Consider the following 23,606-nt stretch of genomic DNA (forward strand, 5'->3'; position numbering starts at 1 on the left):
TACTGATGGTGCATCTGAGTATTTTAATTCTTGTATATTTGTATGAATAATGCTCATGCATTTTTACTTGCGTTGAGAAGATTTGCAGAGCAGCTCTTGTAAGGTAATATAATCTGACGAAACTGTAATGTTAGAACACATGTACTATGAATGAACTGAAATGTGACCTTCCTTTTATTGTAACCACACCAGTGCTGCCCCCTGCTGTCTGGGTGTGAGCAATGCTGCCCGCAATGTTTATTGACTGAACATAAGCAGGGGGTTAACAAACTGGGTAATCTCGATGTGTGGTTTCTCCATGATGTAAACAACACATAAAGAAGTGGTTGTACAAGAATGACATCAGTGCAAGAAGAAGAAAGGGAATAAAGGTGGTGTTTATTCAGTCATGGCTGATGTTGACAGTATCCAAGAGACCTTTGACCTCTTAGCTGAAACACACCCCTCCTGTATTCACCAAATGTACTGAGTTAAGTGGATATGCACGAAATATTTGAAGACCAGGGTGCAAAACAAGTTCTCACATCACAGAAAGTGAATCTAAACTCGCCACCACAATCAAATCATTTCTTTAATCATTTCCCCAAACTTAACCACCACAACTAAATACCTAACCATCACTTATACATAACCCAAAGCTAAACCTAACCCGAAGCTAAACACTAAAACCAAATATTAACCTTAAAAGCACTTTAAAGTTAGGAGGACCTGCCAAAATCAAAGATCAAAGGTCCTCATTAAGGTTTGTCCTCACAGCCTACTATAACTTCAACTACTACTACTACTTTAAATTAAAATTTTATGTTAAAAGGCCCACATTCACACAAGTTTAAATTCTGTTTCAGTTCAACACATTTTGTTAGAATTTTTTCAAGTTTCAATTGGATAACTTAAATGCTCGTTATTTCAGCATGGGGAAAAACCTAAAGGAAGTAATGTAGTATTGTTTGTGTGTAGTAGAAGTAGTGGTTGCAGTTGTAGAAGTGGTAGTGGTAGTGGTGGTAGTGGTGGTGGTGGTAGTGGTAGTGGTAGTAGTAGTAGTGGTTGCAGTAGTACTTAAAGTAGTAGTAGTCGTGGTGGTTGTAGTAGTAGTAGTTAAAGTAGTAGTAGTAGTAGTAGCAGTAGCAGTTGTTATAGTGCTTGCAGTAGTAGTTAAAGTAATAGTAGTAGTGGTGGTGGTGTTAGTAGTATTAGTTGTTGTAGTAGTAGTGGTAGTAGTAGTACTAGTTGTAGTAGTTAAAGTAGTAGTGGTGGTGGTAGTAGTAACAGTAGTGGTAGGAGTAGTAGCAGCAGTTGTTGTAGTGGTTGCAGTAGTAGTAAAGTAGTTGTAGTGGCGGTAGTAGTATTCGTTTTTGTAGTAATAGGCTGTGACGTCACATTTTTTTAATCCAAACTTCGCTAAATGAGGACCTTTGATCTTGTGAGGACATTTGCAGGATGCTAGCAGTCAAAGTCCCCAACACAACTTTATCAACTCTATTCAATTCGACGTCAGATACCGCAGTGAGTGACTAGCATCTGAAATATGTTGGAAATATGAACTCGATGTGTTCCAGTTAATCAAAATATATCTAAAAGTAATTAGTCAAAAATAGGTCGCGAAATACACAAATATAAAAAAGCGTTTAGCACAAGTTGCACAAAATTGCACAGCTCATGTGGTTCCGCATAAACAGGGGGACGGAAGGAGTTAGCTGTGACACACAAAGCTCTAGCGTTTCCGGCCAGCTCAGCGCGTCAGCACTGTGGTGTTGTCAGTGTCAGAGTGAACTGTAGAGTCTGTGAAACCCTGGACCTGAACACTTCACCTGTGGCGTTTACCTGAGCGCTGTGAAGAAGATGGTTCTGCTGACGATGATCGCTCGGCTGGCCGACGGTCTGCCGTTGGCCGCTTCGATGCAGGAGGACGAGCAGGTTGACATTTTTCACCTTTTCCTCTGCCTCTTGTTTTCTCTGCTGCTTCTGCTGCTGCTGTCACTCCAGCCTTGTGTCGTAGACACTTCCAGGTTGTCCAAAGGCTGACAATGAATGACACGTTAACTAACGGCTGACACGTCCACTCCACGGCCCACATCAGGGCGAGTTTTCTCCAGATGTGGGTCCACGAGCACTCGACCTCAGCAGTTGATGACGTCTACATAAATGGCAATATTCCGATTCCATTCACACTAGCCCGATTAAGACCATAGTCCGAACAAGGAAGTGCCATGTAAACAGCATTTCTTCAACCCGAATTGGTCATATTATATTTTGCAACAATATGCAAACATCGGATTATAGCGTATTCCGACCAGTGTCTTGAATGATATAGCATATTCTGTAGCAACACTGTCTTAATAAGAATGAGGCCAATAATCAGATCATTCATGTCCATGTGAACAAAGTTTTAAACCCGATTGAGACAATAGTCGGACTATGACACTGACAGATGAAGACGTGGTGAATTATCGTGAAATTAGATGTAATTTAGACACGACTCACAGACTATGCTTTGTCAAATGAAAATTAGGAATGGAATATTATATGAGAAACTCCTCTAATTATCATAATCTGAACAATGCCCCATTCAGAATGACGTCAGTAGTCCCATTGTTGTAGTGTCCTGTCTGTCCAGGTAAACATTATAATGACAAAAGTCTTAATATGACGCTGATGTGTTAACACCCGAGAATGTAATATCAACACATTAGTCATAGTCAAGGAATATTCTGTTGCAACCCATCTAAGCATGATAATCTGAATGATCTATTCAGATTATTGGTGTCCATGTAAACATAGTCACAGGCAGCAACATTCTGATATTAACCAGATTAAGACAATGCCATATAAACCTGACCAGAAGAAGCTCATATTCAATATAAATAAATAATATATACACACATCCTACTGGCGCTTTCAGTCTATATAATATCCAGTTAATGGATGTAAAAGTATATTTATATTCAGAATATGCTCTGTATCATGTTAATGGGCGTATGAATGGAATGTTCTATTTGCTACTCATGAATTCAGAATGACGTCATCACTCTTAATATTGGTGTCCATGTAAACATAGATGAGGACAACAATATTGTGATATTAACCAGATTAAGTCTTAATCTGGTCGCCTGTTGTCTACATTCCTGAGGACAATCACTTTGTTTTCATTATCTCAGAATGTGCCTTTATTCTACTTCAGCATCACTGTTTCCATCACAGTTCGACTGTCACATTTGTACAGGAGCCCTGAATGGACAAACCAAACATTGGCTCAAGAGTCAACCTCTAAATTGTCCTTTCACAGTTAAAATAAAAGAGCATTTTTTTTTGCATTTAAGGCCTTGAAAGTGAAAGTTTTACTGGAGGACACAGATGGGGGGGAAAAAAAGACAAATGTTCACATTGATCATGTCATTTGTAAATGATGATATTGCTTAATTGACTTTTCCTGACATGTGTTGAGCATGATTTATCAGGAGTAACATTAACATTTCTTCTTCACTCTCTTGTTTGCTTTCACAAAGGGAAGTGAAAAGGTTTGTTGTGTGTCTGCTCTCTGCTTCAAACATCGTCCCTGTTTCTGTGATGCGACAGTAAAGTAAAGAATCCGCCATTCAGCATTTAAACGATGACGAGCGCCCCCTCTGTAACGTAAACCGTTCATTACGCAGAGCTGGAGCAGGTGTTTGTTGCATCCAGTCTCAGATGTACTGTAGCGTCACAAAAATAGTGTGATTTGTGTCTGTCTTGTCTGACACTTGCGCAAATCCTGGATAATCTGTATATGTTCTGGTATCTTGCTCTTCTTTACTGTATGCGATTTTGAGACGAATTTTGTGTCGTAACCGTTCTCGTTCTTGTTCCCGTTCAGTTGGGACGAGATCTGCAGCAGTATCAAAGTCAAGCGAAGCAGCTGTTCAGGAAACTCAACGAGCAGAGTCCCACACGCTGCACCTTAGAGGCTGGTTCCATGTCATTTCAGTGAGTATGACACTTACATTTAAAATCTCTAAGTAATTATGTAAAAATTATTAAGTTATAATGTGGCCAAAGCAACACTTTGACACATTTCATCCTAAAAACAACACTTTTTTGCAATATTTTACACAGCACATTACAATACCCATATAAATAGTCTAATAGTGTTATACTGTACGATATAAGGAAAACGTGATTTGCTGTTTAGGTATAGTATAATGATTATAACTTAGTATAAATAAATAAATACTTTTTCTACTATTAGATTAATTGGTAACATCATCAGATCATGACATAGATGCAGACTATGGATGGGAATCGGTATCGGTCCGATACTGGGTCAAAATATTGGACAGATAAAAATGTAAAATCCGATAAAATCCTATATATCATATGCTTCACTATGCACGGACTGTAAAAATGTAAATAAAAGTCAGCAAAAGCATTTTAGCTGAGTCATGTTGGGGCTGTTGGAGAATGACTCAGCAGAAATGTGTTGTTCACATAGTTCTAAAATGACTGTATCGGACCAATATTGGTATCGGAAGATACTGGAGTTTCTGATATCGGTATTTGGACACAGAGACGTGGTATCGTATCATCGCTCATGCAGACGCTGAATAAATGAAATGCATTATTACCATTCCAAAAACGTGGCTTGATTGAAACTGTATTGAAAATTGCAAAGCTACTTTTAAACAAACAACCATTGCTACCTGGGTTGTAAGTTAAATCCTCTTTAGTCTGTCATTGCAGTTGTCTAACCAAGTCTCATTTCCTTGCTGGTCTTCTTCAGTGTATGTAAAGGGTAATCTCAGGCCACCTAATTGGGAGAAAATGATGAAAAAACAAACAAGTATCTACCTCTATGTTTAGTTTCTGGCCAAACAAAACTCTACTAACTACATCTCTTGCAATACCCTTTCCTTTTTATTCTGTACCTGGGCTTCTGTCTCAGTCTCATACCTGGACTAAGTACAGCCTGGTCTTAACTCTTGTGTGTTCTTCCTGCAGCTATGCTATAGAGAAAGGAGTGTGCTACCTCGTGCTGTGTGAAGCCAGCTTTCCCAAAAAGCTGGCCTTTGCTTACTTAGAAGACCTGCAGGCAGAGTTTCACGAGCAGCACGGCAAAAAGGTGTCCACAGTGTCCCGGCCCTACTCCTTCATTGAGTTTGGTAAGAACAAAGTAGAGTTTCACTGAATATATAATCATGTTGCACTATAATCTGAAATCCATGGAAGAGATGAGATAAAAATTCTAAATTATGAGATAAGAAGTCGAAATTATGAGATGAAAAGTCAAAATTATGAGATAAAAAGTCAAAATTTTGAGATAAAAAGTCATAATTATGAAATAAGAAAGTTACAATTATGAGAAAAGAAATCAAAATGATGAGATTTTGACTTTTTATCTTATAATTATGACTTTTTATCTCATAATTTCGACTTTAAATCTCAAAATTATGACTTCATTTCTTATAATTATGATTTTCTATCTCATAATTTTGACTTGGTATCTGGGTATAGTGGTGGAAATGGGTTTCCATAGAAATCAGTAGTCCCACTAAACCATAAAAAAAAAAAAGCTTCTTTTAATTATGTTAACTAACATGCGCCTTAATCAGTTTAGCTGCGGTTATCTGTGTTGATAGAGTTTAAAAATGTCTTTTCATCTCTTGTGCTGTTACTGAGTTAAGCTGGGGACACACTATATATATCATTTTTTACCTGATATTTGAGTTCACAGCCTAAAGCGTTTACACTTGTCATTGAGATCATTTTATACTATGATATTATTGCTCAAGGTTATTATGAAATGCTGAGATAAGATATTAACTTCATTCTGGCTCAGTTTTAATGCCTCAGGTCTCAGGTCAATTTAATATTTAAAGAAACCACTACTCGGGTTTCCTGTAACTGCATTTGACGTCTCCTCCTCCTCCACAGACACCTACATCCAGAAAACCAAGAAGTCCTACATTGACAGTCGAGCAAGAAGGAATCTAGGCAGCATTAACACAGAGCTGCAGGACGTGCAGAGGATCATGGTGGCAAACATCGAGGAGGTGCTGCAGAGAGGAGAGGCTCTCTCTGGTGAGTTTCCCCGAGGCTTGATCCTGTCTCTGCAATTTAAACTGTCGTCTGTGTGTTTCTGTTATTGACTTTATGCTGTTTGTCCATTCCACCCTTTATGACTCTGCTCTTTCCTGCTGGTCCGCAGCGCTCGACTCGAAGGCCACCAACTTGTCCACCATGTCCAAGAAGTACAGGAGCGACGCCAAGTATCTGAACACCCGCTCCACTTATGCCAAGCTGGCAGCAGGCGGCGTCTTTTTCATCATGCTCATTGTCTACGTACGCTTCTGGTGGCTCTGAGAGAAGGAAGAAACGGCGTCACCTTCAGGATCCCTGCTCTTATAATAAGACTTTACCGCACATCTCGTCGTCCACCCTGTTCTCACGTGTCCATGGATATAAATGATCTCAGAATACATTCTTTTATTATTAACATATTAATGGCTTTGTATTAGCAAGCGTAGAGGATTTATGCGACTTTCCAAAGCTGTTCCGCACCGAGATTAAACCCTATCTTATTACTGCCTAATAATACACAAAGGAGGAGAAAAAGAAACACTTTTAGCACATCGTGTATGATACCACAATCCTAATGATGTCTTTGAATGCGTCCTATGTCCTTGACATAAAAAAGTACATTAAAGATACTCCGCTTTCTTAGAAACGCTGTGCTGAAGCCTTTAAAAAATGCTCTTTCACCTGCATCTATAAGGATTCGACAAAAATGATTAGGAGAGAAATGATGGCAAGGGAAGAAGAGAGAGGTTGTTTGTCTTCATTTCACCCTAAATTAGCCTAATTTTTAAAGGATAAAATAGCTGTAAATGATGGGTTTAATGTGTGTGTCACAGGGACACAAAAGGAAAAGTAAAATATACATTTGCTCTTAAAAAGTTAGATTTTTTTTTTTTAATAAATGAAACATAAACTGAATCCCCTCTCCCGCTTCCAATCACGTTCGTCGATCCCTAAACCCGACCTGAAGTGTGTTTCCTCACTCCCTTTGTGTTCTCTTGACCCCACGACGTTTGTGGACCAGCACCTTTTATGTAACCACACATTTAAATAAAAACTGATTTTGTGTCTGGTCAGGTCCTTTTCATTTTGTAGAAAGTTTACTCAGTTTTCTTTTCTTTTTTCATGTTTACTCTTGGTTTTGAAGTGGATTCAGGCTGAGAGTCACAGCTGCTCTTGGCTTTTACTGTCATTGTCTGTCATCGATGAATAAAATAGTTTGTTAGAGGACTTGGGGGAGTTGACGTAATGTTTTTTTTTTTCTGGTGCTCATAAACTGGAGATGCAACTTGAGATATTTGTGATATGAAGATTTCATTGTTGTTGTTTTTTTGCCATCTAAAGAAAATAAAGTAAACCCTTGATCACGACTGTCTATGATGTAGTATGTAGTATGAGTAAGTATCCAGTCTTCAAAAGATTGATGAGTTTATATTCCACAGATGACAATTCATATCAGTAAAGAAGTTTTTATGTGCGCTTAACGTCTTCCATTTATTGATATAAAAGCAGAGTATGTTATGCTATAATTAATATGATTATGATCCTCTTCACTGACCCCTGCTGGACAGAATTATATCATTATAGTGTCTAATGGTTATTTTCATCAATTCAAGAGCTTCTCAAAAGGGTTTCATCAGTGTTTTCTGAACTCCAGAATAACAATTGTCCTAAAATGTCTGCTTTTGTCAACAAACTGGATTTTTTGAATTTATTGTCCTAAAGCAGAGGAAAGAAACTAGAAAATATTCACATTTAATCAGGTGGAATCACAAAATACTCAATTAATGAATCACCACAACGGTTGGTGTTAAATAGTGTAGTTGTTTAAATAGTTTGCTATTGTGAATGAATGGAAGATGGAAAACTATATTTTCCCTTTTAAATATTATTTTAAGTTATTTTTCTTAGAGTTTTGAAGGTTTTTGGAGAACATATGGAAGAGCATTAGGGCCACGTGAATTTATTTGGGAAAAAAATGAAAAGACAAAAGCCAGAATTCTGACATAAATCTCAGAATGTGTCATAATTCGGTGAAAAAGTCATAATTCTCACTTAAATCTCAGAAGTCGGGCTGTTTTTTTTTGGGCCTAATCATCTTCCGTACATCCAGCCATCCGTCCAAATTATATTTTAATCGACATTGTGCGTGGTACCGATATTGACCAGCAGGTGAAGCGCTTTGCTCTCTTTTGCAGTAAAGCAGTGTTCAACGTGAGTCACTGTGAACAAGTTCAATGAGTGATCATCACAATACTCAGGCATGATTCACAACCCAGGTCACTTAAGTTCTGAGCAACAGCTTTGTAGTTGTTTTTAAATCATGTTATTACCTTATTACCTTAATAACCAGGTGTGCTCTCAGGCGTGTTAGTGGGGGCCCCAGGGGGCCCTAAGCAGGCTCTTAGTCCACATCTGCCTTGGGTCTGTTGGTGATGCTGACGTCGTAGTGTATGTTGAGCTCTAAGTCATTAGAAAAGAAAACAGTTTCTGCTGACGCAGGTTTCTGTCATATTCAGTAAACGTAAGAGCTGCAGGCATCGTGAGCACAAAGAAGAACGGGAGTCTGATACTTGAAGCCGAGGCAGAACAGGAAATGTCAGAGAGAGAGAAAAAAAGAATCAGTCAGATGCAGCAGAGGGTGGCACGTCAGAAGCAAACCACAGGGCACAGAGTAACCTTTTCACCTCTGAAGGGAAGTGGGTACAAGTGAGTGTGGCCTGCGAGCTGTTATCGAAGTTGACTTTCTTTGTACTTGATTTTATCACGCAGACATGGTTTCTCTTGTTTTCCGGCTCTGTTGTTTGTCACTTTTGTGTCTGTGCACATGATATTTGCAGCGGTGAAGCGTCTCCGCACAGAACAGACACGAGCTCTCGTGACCGTCTGCAAAAACCAGTCTATTTAAATCCGGCGGCCTCTTGTCAACATGCGTCTGATTAGCTTTTTCTGCTCAAAGCAATGAGCAAACATTAAGAGATTAAAAACAAAGAATAATCAAACGCTGACGATGGAAAGAAAAGAACGATTACCTGCTTACAAAGAAATCATATGATTACAAGAAAAAACGTTAAGAATGACAAGAGAGTTATATGCTTATGTAAATATAAACCCTTAATATTAACCCTTAGTGCTCACGTGGCACAGATCAGTGCCACACGTGCACCTTTGGTAAATTGCAGAGGGAATAATACACAACTCCTTATATGGACATCCTGGGGGTGTGTGGTTTATAGGTCACATCTTCAGGCTTTACAAAAAGCGTGTGTGTGTAGAGTAAAAGTTATGATTAATTTCATATTGTGCATTTTTTTTTTTTTTTTTTTTTTTAAACAGTAGTAGCATTTATTCTTGTTCATAAAAACAATCTTTGAACTGTGACATGTTTTACAAAATGTCACAAATTAAATCTGGTTTAAGAGAAAATATTGCATAATTTTTTGCTCAGGTGTGTTTATATATAAAAAATAAATATACTCAACAAAAATATAAACGCACAAACTTGAAATGGTGAACAAAAATAGAATGTCATGACATTTGCTCAGATTCTTGATGCATTTGTTTATGGAATGATTTGTTTTGCTCAAACCCAGTAGTCCAGTGTCACATGGCCTCTCCTATTGACCACAATCTCAGATTGAGTATTTCAACTCACGAGAGTCATGGAGCATGGCAGAGTGGTGGTCAATATGCTTGACCAGTACACAGACACTCCTTATGGTCTGGTCAATAAAAGGGCACACCAAAATGTGGACTGTTGTCACTTGTCAATATGCCACAGATATCACAAATCATGTCAACACAACTGAATGTGCATCATTCCATGATCATTCCAGGCCACGATCGACAACCTGGTGATGTGCATGCGTCTACATGAGGCTAATGGTGGACACACACGTTACTGAAGTTTGTGAACTTGGATCATCGACCCCCATTCGGTTCTTCCTGCCATTACTCCAGGACATAACAGTATTTTTTCTTTGTGCGTTTATATTTTTGTTGAGTGTATATATTTTCATCAGATTGCCTATAGGTTGCTCTATGTGTGTTGGTGTGTGTGTGTGTGTGTGTCAATCAGCCGCTCGCTCACCTGGTCTCCTCCTCCTGCACACCTGGTTCCACTCTCCTCCTCATGCTCCCTATATCTAGACCAGCTCTCCTCCCCAATGCGAGGCAAGATTGTTGAATTATCTTGTGTGGTAACGCCGCCAGGCTCTTTCCGTGTCTTTGCATACTCTTGTTAAAGTTGTGATCCTGTTTTGCCTCACTAACTCTCACCTGCCACACTGCTCAGCTCCCTCTGCCTGTGCGTCGCCGTTTTCCCCCCCCTGCCTCATTCACTGCCAGACGCTCCCACGCCCTTGCTATCCTGATCAGTTGTGTAAATTGTGCTGAGGAAAAAGAGATAAGACGCTCTATATACACTACCGTTCAAAAGTGTGGGGTCACCTATACAATTTGTTTGTGTTTTCCATTAAAAGTCACACCTTTATTCATCAAAAGAGTTGCAAGATGAATAGAAATATAAGATTAGAAATTATCATTTTTATTCCAAATAATAATTTTGCCCTTTCATCAAAGAACCAGCTAAACTGTTTTCAGCTGTGCTAACATCATTGCACAAGGGTTTTCAAGGGTTTTCTAATCATCCAATAGCCTTCTAACGCCATTAGCAAACACAATGTACCATTAGAACACTGGAAATGGGCCTCTATACACCTATGTACATATTCCATTAAAAACCAGACGTTTGCAGCTAGAATAGTCGTTTACCACATTAACAATGTATAGAGTGTATTTATGATTCATTTAATGTTATATTCATTGAAAAAAAAGTGCTTTTCCTTCAAAAATAAGGACATTTCTATGTGACCCCAAACTTTTGAATGGTAGTGTAGCCTCTTTATATACTTTTTAACATATGGAAAAAAAAGCAGTCTACGACTTTATCCTCCACATGAGTGGCTGCTGGTGCTAATCCCAGCTGACATAGAGCAATAAAGACACCGTGGACAACATATAGAGACGCTGTGGACAACCATTGTCTCACTTCACCTCTGCATGAACCTGGAGAAAACATGCAAACTCCACTCATTGATCGCCTCATCGTTGATGACTTTACATTATGTCTTGTGTTTTATGGCAGTGACTTGTCTTCCTGGGAACATATTCTCATTACTATAGTTCCTATAAAAACAAAAATCTGACTTTGTGTTGTTTGTTGTGCAGTGTATTCATTTGAAAAGAGTTACGAGGAGTAGATATGAGTGAAATATCCATGTGTGTAAATGTCACAGTGATTAAAGAGAGGACAGTGTAGCCCTCTCTCTCACACCGGCACTTTCTCTCCTTCCTCTGCTGCGTTGCCATAGCAGCAGCGAGTGTGTGACAGTCATGTGAAAACGAAGCTGATTGGATTAAAATACTTTACGTGATCAGGGGTCAAGAATACAGCGCATGTCCTAAACACACACAGACTGATTTAAACACACACACACACACACACACACACACACATAAATATGTGCATACGTATACATGCACTGTTTTCAAAAAAGAGAAGCTGCGATCTGTACTTCTGTCAACTCACATGACCATATCTTGATTAAATTTCCTGTCTGAGACGCAAGACGCAAACCACACGACCATCCACCCACACGACACACGAGACGTCTCCTGGCGCTGGTGCGCTCTTAAAGAAATAGGACATTAAGACAACATGACCTTCACCTTGATCTGCAGCCACTTTGCCTCAAAGTCAGTGAAACAGTCAAGCGTGCAAATCCACACACACACACAGCAAGAGAGAGAATGAGAGACACACACACAGTTTCAGTCGTGTTTCTGGCTGAGCGGCTTCAGCGCTTGAGGGGGGAACAAACATGCAGATTCTACGCTCAGCTGCAAATCCATTCCTTCTTACCTGTGTCCACTGAACTTCACAGAAAAAGATTGACATTTATACACTCTTAGAAATAAGGGTTCCAAAAGGGTCCTTCTACAAGGGCTGAGGTTCTACCTGGAACCATTTGCTTCTGAAAAAAAGGGTTTTTCAAGGGTTCTTGGTAACACTAATGGTTCTAGTAAGAACCATTTTGATCCAGAGAACCCTTTAAGACCCCTTTCCTGAATAAAGGGTTTTTAAAAGGGTTCTTGGTAGAACCCTCCAAAAGGGTCTCTCTCAAAAAGGGTTCCCCTATGAGGACAAGCCGAAGAATCTTATATGGTTCTAACTTAGCACTTTTATTTCTAAGAGTGTAGACCACAGTGCAGCAGAGATGTTAGACGAGATAACTAAACGTCCTGCAGCTCTGGCGTCTCCCTTTATTTCCCTGAGCGTGAATTTGGGGTGTGGGGAGGGTGTTTTTTTGGTCAATATTCCAACATCACCTAACAGCACAATGCAAAAAAAAAGTGACCTGAGAAGGAACTTTAGCCCATTCCCACAGGTCAATAACGTGTTTATTCAGAGTTTGACGAGGTTTCGATGGTCAACACAATCTAATCTAATACAATTTAAAAGTAATCACAATGGAATCAAACAACTACAATAAAGGCAGACACACAGGTGACTCCTTTGTTTATTCTTTATATAAGAACTCAGCATACATATACAGGCAGGTGCCTGAGCAAAATTAGCAGTAAATAACAATCAACAGGTGATTCACGACAATAAAAACCATGGGGGAATTTACAACAGTGTGTTTCTGGAATAAAGGGGCATTCTGGGTATTATACTGGTAAATGCTCTGTTTACACCATATTTTTTCCTACCTACTCACTCACACACACAACACAATTTTACATCTGGACATTTGAAAGAACATAGATTTGAAAAAAGTGTGATGATGGATGAATGTCTGTCTTCCAAAGTGTCAGCTGGGATTAACTCAGCTCCTCCCCATGACCCTCAAAGGATAAGCAGTAGATAATAGTAGATAATGAATGACTGATAGAAAGAGTGAATCAAACATGACACAACAAGAAAGTTAGAGAAATACAGTTGTAGTGCTTTTGGAAGACGCAGAGCGACGTGGACCGTCCCACCTCATCCCAGCTGCTCTCCACTCTCTACCCCGTCATCTTCTTCCCTCCGATCCAATCAGAGCGAGAGACAGCAGCTGTATGGCAGAGGAGTGGGCCATAAAAATGCAGGAAGACGAAAGAGGAAGTCAAAGGGACCTGATGAGTTATTGCCCCCAAACGTACACACCGGGGCCTGGGAACAGGGAACTTCTCACAGGGGGGGTCAACCATGAAGTGGTTTTGTGCTCCACACTGAGTGTGTGTGTGTGTGTGTGTGTGTTCTTTATCATTTTATCCCTGTCCAGTGATGACCCTGCACTCCCTACTGCCATTACGCTGCTCCAGTGTGTTTATAAAAGAAGAGCAGACACTTCACTCTGTAATAAAACAGCTAAAAGTTATCTTTTGTTTTCCCCCAGTTACGAACATCTCACGCTGGAGTGGTAGAATCGAAAATATGCCATAAACAACAGAGTCAAGGCCTGACTTTCTCATTGATTTCTTCTTTTCTTCAAACATCGTTGGTTTATTCATAGCATCACATCGAACACACACACACTCTGACAATGCTGAGCCGAGTCTGTGAGAAAGTGAGGGCTGAAGTGTGAATTCCAGCCATGCCTGTCTTTTAGCAGCCTGTGAATTTATGATACAAGTAACCCTGGGAGATATGTGGAGCACACTCACTTTACACCCTCCATAACTTTCAGCATGTGAGTTAAAACATGTAGAGAGACTCAGCTCATGCACATGACATGAGCTGAGAATGAGGAACCATGCAAATGGGAGATGACTCAGCCAGGTAGAAATTGTTTCACTCTCTTCATCCCATCCATGTTGGCTCAAGGATAAACTGATTTCAAATACTCTGCATTTGTTTTACCCTTCCAGGGAACCCTGCAAATTCAGTACAAAATGCTTCCGAATGAATGAACATATTAGAATTTGCTGGATAAAGTCTGAAGGTCAAGGTCACAAAGCCTAACTAGAGAGAGCACTCAGAGAGCGCAGTCCTTTCCCACAGTGTCACGACAGTGGTGTTCAGTTGCTGGATCACCACCGAAAATGTTAGGATGTCTTTGTTGGGCCAAAAACCATCAACCCCCCAGAAAACTGTAATCCAAACATAAATGTAAATTATGTCACCTTTTTGCTCTTTTAAACCCTGCACTGCAATCCCAAATCAAAACATTGCAGGGGTATGGTCACCAGATTGATCTGAATGTTCACGTATAAACACTGTCTGTTTTATTTTGATAATCGTTGAACAAATTTGGTTTATTTCTGCATGTTAGCAACAGCCGGAGATAAAAAAAAAATCCAAGCGTATCGGCTTTCGAGCAGCAGGGGAAAATGAACAGATGATGACGGAGCATAAAAACATGATGTTAAACCCAGTGAATCCAGGATTTCAATCTAATGTTTCCTCAATCTCTGCTGACACATTTTATGTCTTAAAATATAGCACCTTATTATTTTCCCTCTCAGCCCCCTTTCCCTCTGTGCTCTCATGGTGAACATGATGTGTGGAATATGACTTTGACCTGCTGCACCTTTTGGGGCCTCAGGGAGCCCGAGCATGATGGGAGAGGGACTTTAATAATGTGCGTGTCAGCATTTGTATTTTTTGTGTGTTGAAGGTGTGAGAAACAGAGTGTGTACATAGATACGTACATCTGTGCTTAAATAACAACACTTGTGTGTGTGTGTGTGTGTGTGTGTGTGTGAGTGAATGTATGGGAAACAGATTGAGACAGCCTTGGGTAACAGCTGGCACGGTTAAAGGTGACCACACTGATTCACACTTTTTTTTTTTCAAATCCAAAATATCATCTGGATTACAGACAGAGGTCATATAGTGTCAACCTCCTGTTACTACATCAGCCACACATTTGGAAAAAAAAAAGAAAAAAAAAAGAGCAGCTTTTTGGTTCCTCGTCAAAAACAGTTGTTGCACAATTGAACAGTAAAGTCAGGACACCGCTCAGGGTTTAGGTTACCAGAGGCAGCTGTGGGTCAACCTGACCCAGTTCCACAGTGAAATTACAATAATTTGGCCAATTAAGATTCAGGAAACTGTCTCCAACTTCCTCATTGAATTATAGGCTGAGGGATATACTGAAAGACACAAACCACCTCTTTAGGGTGGAAACACTCTTTCTTTTTTTTTTTTTTGTCCACACAGCTTCTTATTTTCCTCATGCAGCAGACAGTATAGTCTACTCCAGGAGAGGAATGTTTGCTTTCCACAAATGACCATTCTGCATGCATGAATACATTGTGTGTGTGTGGTGTGTGGACAGTATGCATATCTATATGTTTAAAAATCCTTTGAAAGCATTCAAAATCCGTTTCCCCATCATATACACAGGTACAGACTTGTTCCTCTGTGCAAACCCTGCACTGTGAGGTGAACGCAGCTGAATCCAGACTTAAACCTACAGTGTGACTACGGGAGTTAGGAGGCCTGTCGTTTTATGTGTGTGTGTGTGCGTGTGTGTGTGTGTGCGGTGGAGGGAATTAAAAACCTTGCAGCCACCGCCGTTATTTTCCCACAGTGGAATATAAATAGCCTGCTAGTGTGGGGTGACGGTGGGCAGGCGAGGGCACTCAGGGGAGGATCCCATCCGCACACAACAGCACATTCCTGTCCACCTGGCCCTTCCACAGCCCCCAGGTCACTTTACAAGATGTGGTCACATGCACACATCCCTCCTCCTCCTCCTCCTCCACCTCCTTCACCTCCTCCTCCTCACACCTTTCCATCATCAACCGTTTCCCCACCTCTCTGCGAACTCCCCTCCCTCCCTTCCTGGTCACTGCGGGCTAAAGACTGGACCGACATCGCGCTTGGTCACACAGAGAGCCTCGTTGCAGACTCTCCACCAGTGTAGATTTTTGGGATGCACACATGGGATGCACACACACACACACACACACACACACACACACACACACACACACACACACACACACACACACACACACACACACACACACACACACACACACACACACACACACACACGTGTAAGACGATCACTGCACTCTGCTACACTGGTGTTGTATACAGTAAACGAGAATGTGCACAATATCAATAATGACGTGTCATAAATGTATCCATGTGCTGAAGCTGTCTGCAATGTGACACTGTCGGTCTGCGTGATGGAGATCTGAGAGTTTATTATCACCTCCATGATCAAACAGACTTTAGCTTAATCTTAGATTACACTATTGAATCACTTTTTTTTTTTTAAATCAAGGGTTACTTATCTCAATATTTTACAAGTAAAAGGTCAGTAAAAAAGAAACATCATGCACATGGTTTACCTTACTTGTAAATTACGCCGTGTCTGACCGAGTCAATGATTACACCGCTTTAGTGCTGATATGTGTGCGTTCTCAAATTTTGTGCAAATTATCTGTCCCAGTGTTGACATTTGGCTCATATAACTTTAAGTTCACACAGGGAAATGATTTACTGTGATTATCCCTAACCCTTGTATCAACTCTGCGTCTCTGTAAATCAGACACCATGTGGTTTCTCATCTCGATGACCCCCGCTGCGGTGGCCGAATTATCCCCGTTGATGCTTGTGTCAAGGAGATCTGAACCTTGGCTAATCTGATAAGTTCTCTGGCCCTAAATCTGTTATCAGAGGCAGAGCCACACTACAACAGAGCACCACTGTCCACCCCAGCTTTGCAAAGCTTCTCTTAAAATCTCTGAAGGTCTTTTTGCTTATTAAAAAAAGGGGCGACGAGAAGCTGTTTTTCCTTTACAGCAGTGAGAGCAGGCCAGTGTACTCACCATAGTTTCCTGGACTCCATATGCTCACAGTAAGAATGACAATGCTTCAAAACATAACATCTGCAAATGTCTTAACAGGGACGCAGATGGCACCAAGACTTCACGCACACACACAATTCCTGCTACTCAGCACTTATGTGTTGAGTGTTGAAACCTATAGGGTCTGTCATTTGTTGAAATCCTCATCACAGCCCAACAGTTTATACATGTGAAGGAGAAGAAGAAGTAGAAGAAAGAAATGTTTTTCGTTGCCTCTTTTGATCAAAATAAGAGCTACACTACAAATGTTGTGTAATTTATACTCTATGCAAAAGATGGGGAAGGGGACGGACGAAGCCTTTCGTCTGTACTTTGCGTTAATTTCGTCTGTCATTGTGCAGGGGAGCTTACGATAACGGATGAAATGGAGCAATACCACTGGAAATCGTGGGGGGGCAGTAAAGAGTCAATAGTCCAATCAGTCAGAAAAATGGCGAAGAAGCAACTTACGGTTGCAGTGAAACACCTGTTAAACAGAGAGTCAATGGCACACTGTGGTTTTATTAAAGGGGCTATCCAAACATCAAAAACTGAGGCGACCTCTTTCCTCTGCAACACCAACAAGTAATATTCCACATTTAGTGGTCTTACATTCCACGGCTAAGAAATTCACTTTTTCAGGTCAAGCACAATAACAATAAACCCTTTTAATGGTCGTTTGTTTGTTGGTGCCTGGAACTAAGTATTGTGTAAACGTCCATACCAACGCAAAAGAGAGGTATGGAGGTATGTAAATGGTCCTCAAGTCTGCACAGTTGGCATGTGACTCAAACATTTGGGGTGCTTGCGTTTTTTTTTCCTTGTGGGAGCCCTGGATATAGATTTTTTTAGACTTTACATGACTTCACGTGGACCCAAGCGAACCATTGCAGACATGCAGAAATGCAAAATATGACCTGGGCCTAACACATCAGCACATTATCCTCGCACAGAATCATACTCGCAAAAGTTAGCGATGGAGGTCAGAGAAAGTGTGGCCAAAATCCCCATATTTACAACAGACATTAAAGGAACCATATGTAAGAATGTGGCCAAAAACGGTTACTACGCTCAAATTCAAAATATCAAGGTCTTTTAGGTTTTGTTCTCTCCGCCATTGTAGCTCAGACGTAACTGGCAACCCGTGGTTGCTCGGCAGCTGAGACTCTACTGACTGCAATGATTGGTAGACGGCGGTAGGTGGCGCCACATGCCGAAACATGATTTCAAAACATAAACGTGATTTGTGGTCTGCAAAATATTTTTTTTATGCAAATATTTTGGCTGTACTGTTGTTGTTGGTGAGTTCAATATGTTATATGAATATTATTATTTAACTGCTAATGTTCTGGGGGTGGAGCTTTGACACAGTGACCAATGGGAAGGGGGTGTGTTATTTGCATTTTTCAAAGAGTAGCTTATTGCTTACAAAGCCTAGCATTATATAAGCTGAACATTTAAACTGTATCAGTGGTGATTGCAAGAGGCTACATTTTATAAAATGAAATACATAAACACAATCCGGGCCAGCGAAAGAGACATCTCAGTTATGTACATCTGTTTATGCTAGCAGGTCAGCTGCCACTATGAAAAGTAAATCAGTCCTTGCTAGCACTAATTATAGAAAGGAATCATATATACACGCTTCACACTATCTCGCTCGTCGTCTGCCACAAAACGTAAAGGCCGGGTAACACAGGGCGCTGGTTTCATTTCCCATGGCTATAACGTCGGAGAAAAAGGGCCACGTTTATGGTTCCAGGGTGTGCACAAGAACACACACTCACACTCATCTCTGTGGTGTAATCAGTCATCGCTGTCCGCTGCCTGAACACGGTGTTCTGCAGTGTAAATCCTCACACACCAACAGCTGGAGTCACCCTGACTGATGAGCTCCAAATCAGTGTGAAGAGCCCCAACGTTGATGAAAGCCTCCCTCCTGCCGGGCCAATGGCTGTGATCCAGGCCGATCTTTATTACTGCTCTGTTCCTGGAGTAAAGAAAATAATAATCTCATGACACACCCCTTGTTTTGCATTCATTTGTGACAGACTTGACTGCTGTGCGAGCAGATTTTGAATACGATTTGTAAATGTATTCATACAGAGAAAACTGTAATTATCTAAAGTGCTTTTGTTGCCCTGATAAGCTGCGGGCACAAGTGTCATCTGACACAAAAGATGGGAAATCAAGGTTGTTTGATGACTTTAATACAACAATGATTAAAAGGGAGCATGCTGTATAGATAGTGAGCTTTCCCAACTTTCTTTTTTGTTTTTGACTGCTTTATTTATTTTCCCTCTTTGAAATGGCGTCAGACTTCTGCTGTCAAAGTCTTTCATCAGTGCAGTGGCAAGGAGGAACTAATCTGTGTTCTCTGCTCACAAGGCAGATCCACACCCTCTCTCGCCCCATCTTTTTCTGAAACTATAGGCGCCACATCTGGAGTGACATCATCAGAGAAACAGCGCTGCAGACAAAGTGATCCTCTGATTTGATTTACGATTGGCTGACGTGGCCGATGGCTCGACCATGAAATAAGAGATTCAAGTATGGTAGGATTTAGAAACTCTGCACTGAATAGAATTAACAACCTTTACGAAAACAGGGTTTATTCAGGAATGGGTGCATCTGTGGCAGTGAATTCATAGATGATGATGATGATGATGATGATGATGAAAGGGTTTATAGACAAAAACAGCATTTGTTGTTGTGACAGCACCTGACACCTAACCACACATGGAGAAAAAGAGCTTGACATTGGCCACAGCAACAAAAGAATGGTGAGAGTGAACCCCTGGGTTTTGTCTTGATGATCCAAGCTTTTCAGTAGGGTTGAACAGAGGACATGAGGGCCGGTCACAGCAGCAGGGGGCTCTGCAATGTTTCTCTAGCAGGGTGTAAAGACAAACAAATCACTGGGATGAGACTGTGCTCTTGTTTTTGGGATGATCTTGTGATTTTACACCAGGATGACTTCAGGCTGATAAGGGATAATTAGTCTGGGATTAGAATTGTCAGTAACGGTCGATGAAGCGAGTGGAAGCGTTTCTGTCTGTTTATGAAAAAAAAAAGTTTGATGTTGTGATTTGTTAAGTTAAACTTACTCTCTGGAAATAAATAAAAAAACAATAATATAGTAGTTTTCTTTTGGTAAACTAGGAAAGATGTTCTGTGTATGTGTATGTAACTGTGTATGTTACTGACAGCTCAAACATCAAATGAAATACCTAATTAATCATGAATATCTATCTATCTATCTATCTATCTATCTATCTATCTATCTATCTATCTATCTATCTATCTATCTATCTATCTATCTATCTATCTATCTATCTATCTATCTATGAAATGTGACTTATAAACTATAGAGGACAAGACCTGACATATCAATAAATAAATGAATAAATAAATAAATAAATAAATGCTTTACATTTATTTATTAATTCCTGTATTTATTTATTTATTTAGCCCTTTATGGTACGCACCACGGAAAAAGCAAAGGAAAAATAATTTATTTGCATTTTTTATTATTTTATTTTATTTACTTATGATAACAATAACGACAATCAATATGTCTAATGTAATATATATATGCATATATATATGTATATATATATATGCATATATATATATATTTGTTTTAAATCAGACCCTACAGTATTTCAGATACCAGCCTCTACCAAACGCTTGAGACGTCTGTTCATAATAAACCTGGTTTGCATAATTCATACAACAGTACAGTACAAAAGTACAGCATTCAGAACAAGTCACATTAAGTGTTACTGAGTTCAGCTTGATGCATTTTTCAATGACATATAGTGACTTAAAGTGTGGTCGACCAAATGGTTGAGTAGTACCTTAAAGGGTTAATTATTTATGTATGCATTTATGTATGTATTTATTCCTGTAATTATTTATTTACTTATTTGTTTATTGATATGTCAGGTCTCGTCCTCCATAACAAACACCTCTCCATCAACATAATACAACTTTTATTTTGTGGATTGGGACTGTTTTATGACTTGCCTGCATCAGCACTGACTATTAAAACGTGCTCAAACAAACTCACCTTGATTTACACACCTATCCTTTTCTTTTACTTCATGACACACAGCGTGTAAAAACAATAACAAACGTGTGTTTCTGTAAGTTCAGAGCACAGAGATGTGGGGAATAAGACGAAGAAGTCTGAAGGTGACTGGAACTTATGGTTTGCTCACTTTCTTCTTCTTTGAGTTCAGCCTCTGCAAATAAATCCTCCAACTTCACCTGAAAGCTGGAGCTTTAACTTTGAAGCTTTAAAACCCGGATCCACACAATGGCATCATAGAACTTGAGTAGAAAAGTATGAAGAGTGGGTGCTCAAAGACATTATCGGGAAATAGCGTGCAGATCATGGTGAGAAAAGAAGAAAAAAACATCATCGAACGGGTTAATTTTGAGTCATAGTATGCTCCGAGAAGTAGAAAAATGAGAAAAAACATTCCTCCGCCGCGGCGACACAGCCAAAGAAAACTGGCCAGTATCTGGTGTAGAATCATGCCCGGGCTCACATTAACATCCATATATGTGATGGTTGTACTTTTATAAAGTGACCGAACGCCACTATTTCGACAACAGCCTTAGAAATAAACAACTGCATCATCTTTTTCAGGTAGGAGATAGACCCGCGGTGACTTCAGCGGAAGGATACACGAGATGGTTTCTTCGCTCTCAGTTGGTGGCGAGCGAACAGAGGTGGAAGTCTTAATCTCCGCGAGCCTCTGAGGACAAGTCCATTTTTTGTGCGTTTTAAACGGCTTTAAAGTAACACGCTGTGGCTGGAGCTAATGAAAAACAACTCACTGAGATGTTGTAAGTTAGCTCTACGTGTGTTTTAAATCTTAATTGGGTGTTAACCGTATCCAGCGATACTTTTTAAGCTAACCGTCCCGTGGAGACAGCTCAACTTTGGGCTGGCGACCTTATGTGGATTTTACAGAAAATATGGAGCACATCTCCGGTTTCTCCTCCGGCAAGTCACTAGTCCTGGTCTTCTGCTTCATCCGTCTCTCTATAGGTAAGTTAGTTTTACATAAAGTTAAACGTTGTGTGGTTATTTGTTGTTCCTTCATCTGTAATAATCCATAACTCGTCACGTTTTGCAGCCTTTTTTTGCATCAGCCGGCGACACGCCGCACACACACACGCAGCATCTCTCCACTGTCTGGTGCTTGTTTCTCTGGTGTAAATTTAACTGTTTTTTTTTTTTTTTAAGTGAAAGAAAATTAAAATATGAGCTGCATTCACACAAGTAAATACACACTGTTCGTGTTAGTGGCGTTTTATTAATGACTTGGCAACATGAACAAAGTTTTCGAACACATTTCAAGCTTGAGTAACACTCTTCATTATTATTTATTTATTTATTTTTTATTTATTTCTTTGCTAGTTTTGGTGACCACTCAAAGTTGCTATACGCCACAGTTTCCCCTCTATTCACCCATTCACTCACACTTTCATATAGCTCATTATCTATCACTCATCAGGGGTCTTGCCCATGGACTAGTTAAGCCAGGAATCGAACCCACAACCTCCATTAGTACAAAAATACCCTTGGACTACATCACACACTTGAAATGTCTAGAAGTGATTGGTCATCTCCATGAAAACACTACAACCTAATACCACCTGATGTTTGAGCCAGGGGTTCAAATGTTCCAGTGTGTAACATTTAGATTTTAATATACTACCAGCAAGTATGTTTATATTCCAGAGTTAAACGTTTCTTTAACATATAGATGTATTTAAACTTGTAAGTGCCTTGCTTTGTGGTGGGTGCCATCTTGCTGCACCGTGTTTGTACAGCAGTCTTTAAGCTCACTACATGAATGAAGAAGGCCACTGTAGTTGGTGAACACACATGTGAAAGGAAGAGGTGAATGGATGAGCCTCGTGCCATTAGATGACCTCTAAGGTCTGATAGGGATAAACACTGAGGTTGTCTAGTACTGATTGTTCAGTGTGAGCTAGGGATGGGTCATGTAGCCAAAAAGGTTATCATGTTAAAAAAAAATCGGAAAAATCGGTCAACATCCATAATAACTATGATAAAAGTCAAATAATTATTGACATATTTTCTCCACAGTGAACACTGGAGAAACTTAATTCTGTATCTTTACCTCAACGTTTACACAAGCATCCTATCATTTACTGACCACTTTACTAGGTACACATGACTCTACCTGGGGAGGTCTTCTGCTGCTGTAGCCCGTCTGCTTGAAGTTTCTACATGTTGCATGTTCAAAGATGGCCCTCGGCATACATTGGTTGTAACAAGTGCTTAATTGAGTGACGGTTGCCCTTTTATCCTCTAAAACCAGTATTGTCATTCTCCTTTTGCATCAACCAAGCATTTTTGCCCAGATACTTGATGCTCACTGGATAGTTTTTGAAACCGTAGAGATGGTTGTGTGGGAAAATCTCAGTAGGTCATCAGTTTTTCAGACACTCAGTCCAGCCCATCTGGCACTAACAACCATACTACTTTCAAAGTCATGTTTATCACAGTTCTTCCCCACTCTGATGCTCTTCTTGTCCATGCCTAAAATGTTTTGAGATGCTGCCATGTAATGTGGCAGAGTATATATTTGCTTTGTGTCTAATAAAAATGGCAAGTTATTCATTATTGCCCAATTCTACCCTGGACCATATTCACATTG

General features: G+C 40.0%; 2 protein-coding genes across 2 annotated transcripts in view; both read left to right on the plus strand.

Moving 5' to 3' along the window:
* Positions 1–1,748: 1,748 nt before the first annotated feature.
* sec22bb (SEC22 homolog B, vesicle trafficking protein b) lies at positions 1,749–7,391 on the plus strand. The gene is made up of 5 exons (XM_083888650.1): positions 1,749–1,914; positions 3,851–3,960; positions 4,972–5,132; positions 5,905–6,051; positions 6,179–7,391. Exons 1-5 carry the CDS (start codon positions 1,840–1,842, stop codon positions 6,331–6,333), a joined length of 648 nt encoding a protein of 215 aa, XP_083744776.1. The 5' UTR covers positions 1,749–1,839; the 3' UTR covers positions 6,334–7,391.
* A 14,451-nt stretch (positions 7,392–21,842) lies between these two features.
* Positions 21,843–23,606, plus strand: part of notch2 (notch receptor 2) — a 49,505-nt gene continuing 47,741 nt past the window's right edge. The window contains exon 1 of the mRNA XM_083888523.1: positions 21,843–21,964. Coding sequence (XP_083744649.1) covers positions 21,892–21,964 — 73 coding nt within the window. The 5' untranslated portion in view covers positions 21,843–21,891. The remainder of the gene's footprint in view (positions 21,965–23,606) is intronic.

The sequence above is a fragment of the Microchirus variegatus genome, assembly GCF_963457635.1.
Source record: "Microchirus variegatus genome assembly, chromosome: 4".
NCBI classification, from domain to species: domain Eukaryota; kingdom Metazoa; phylum Chordata; class Actinopteri; order Pleuronectiformes; family Soleidae; genus Microchirus; species Microchirus variegatus.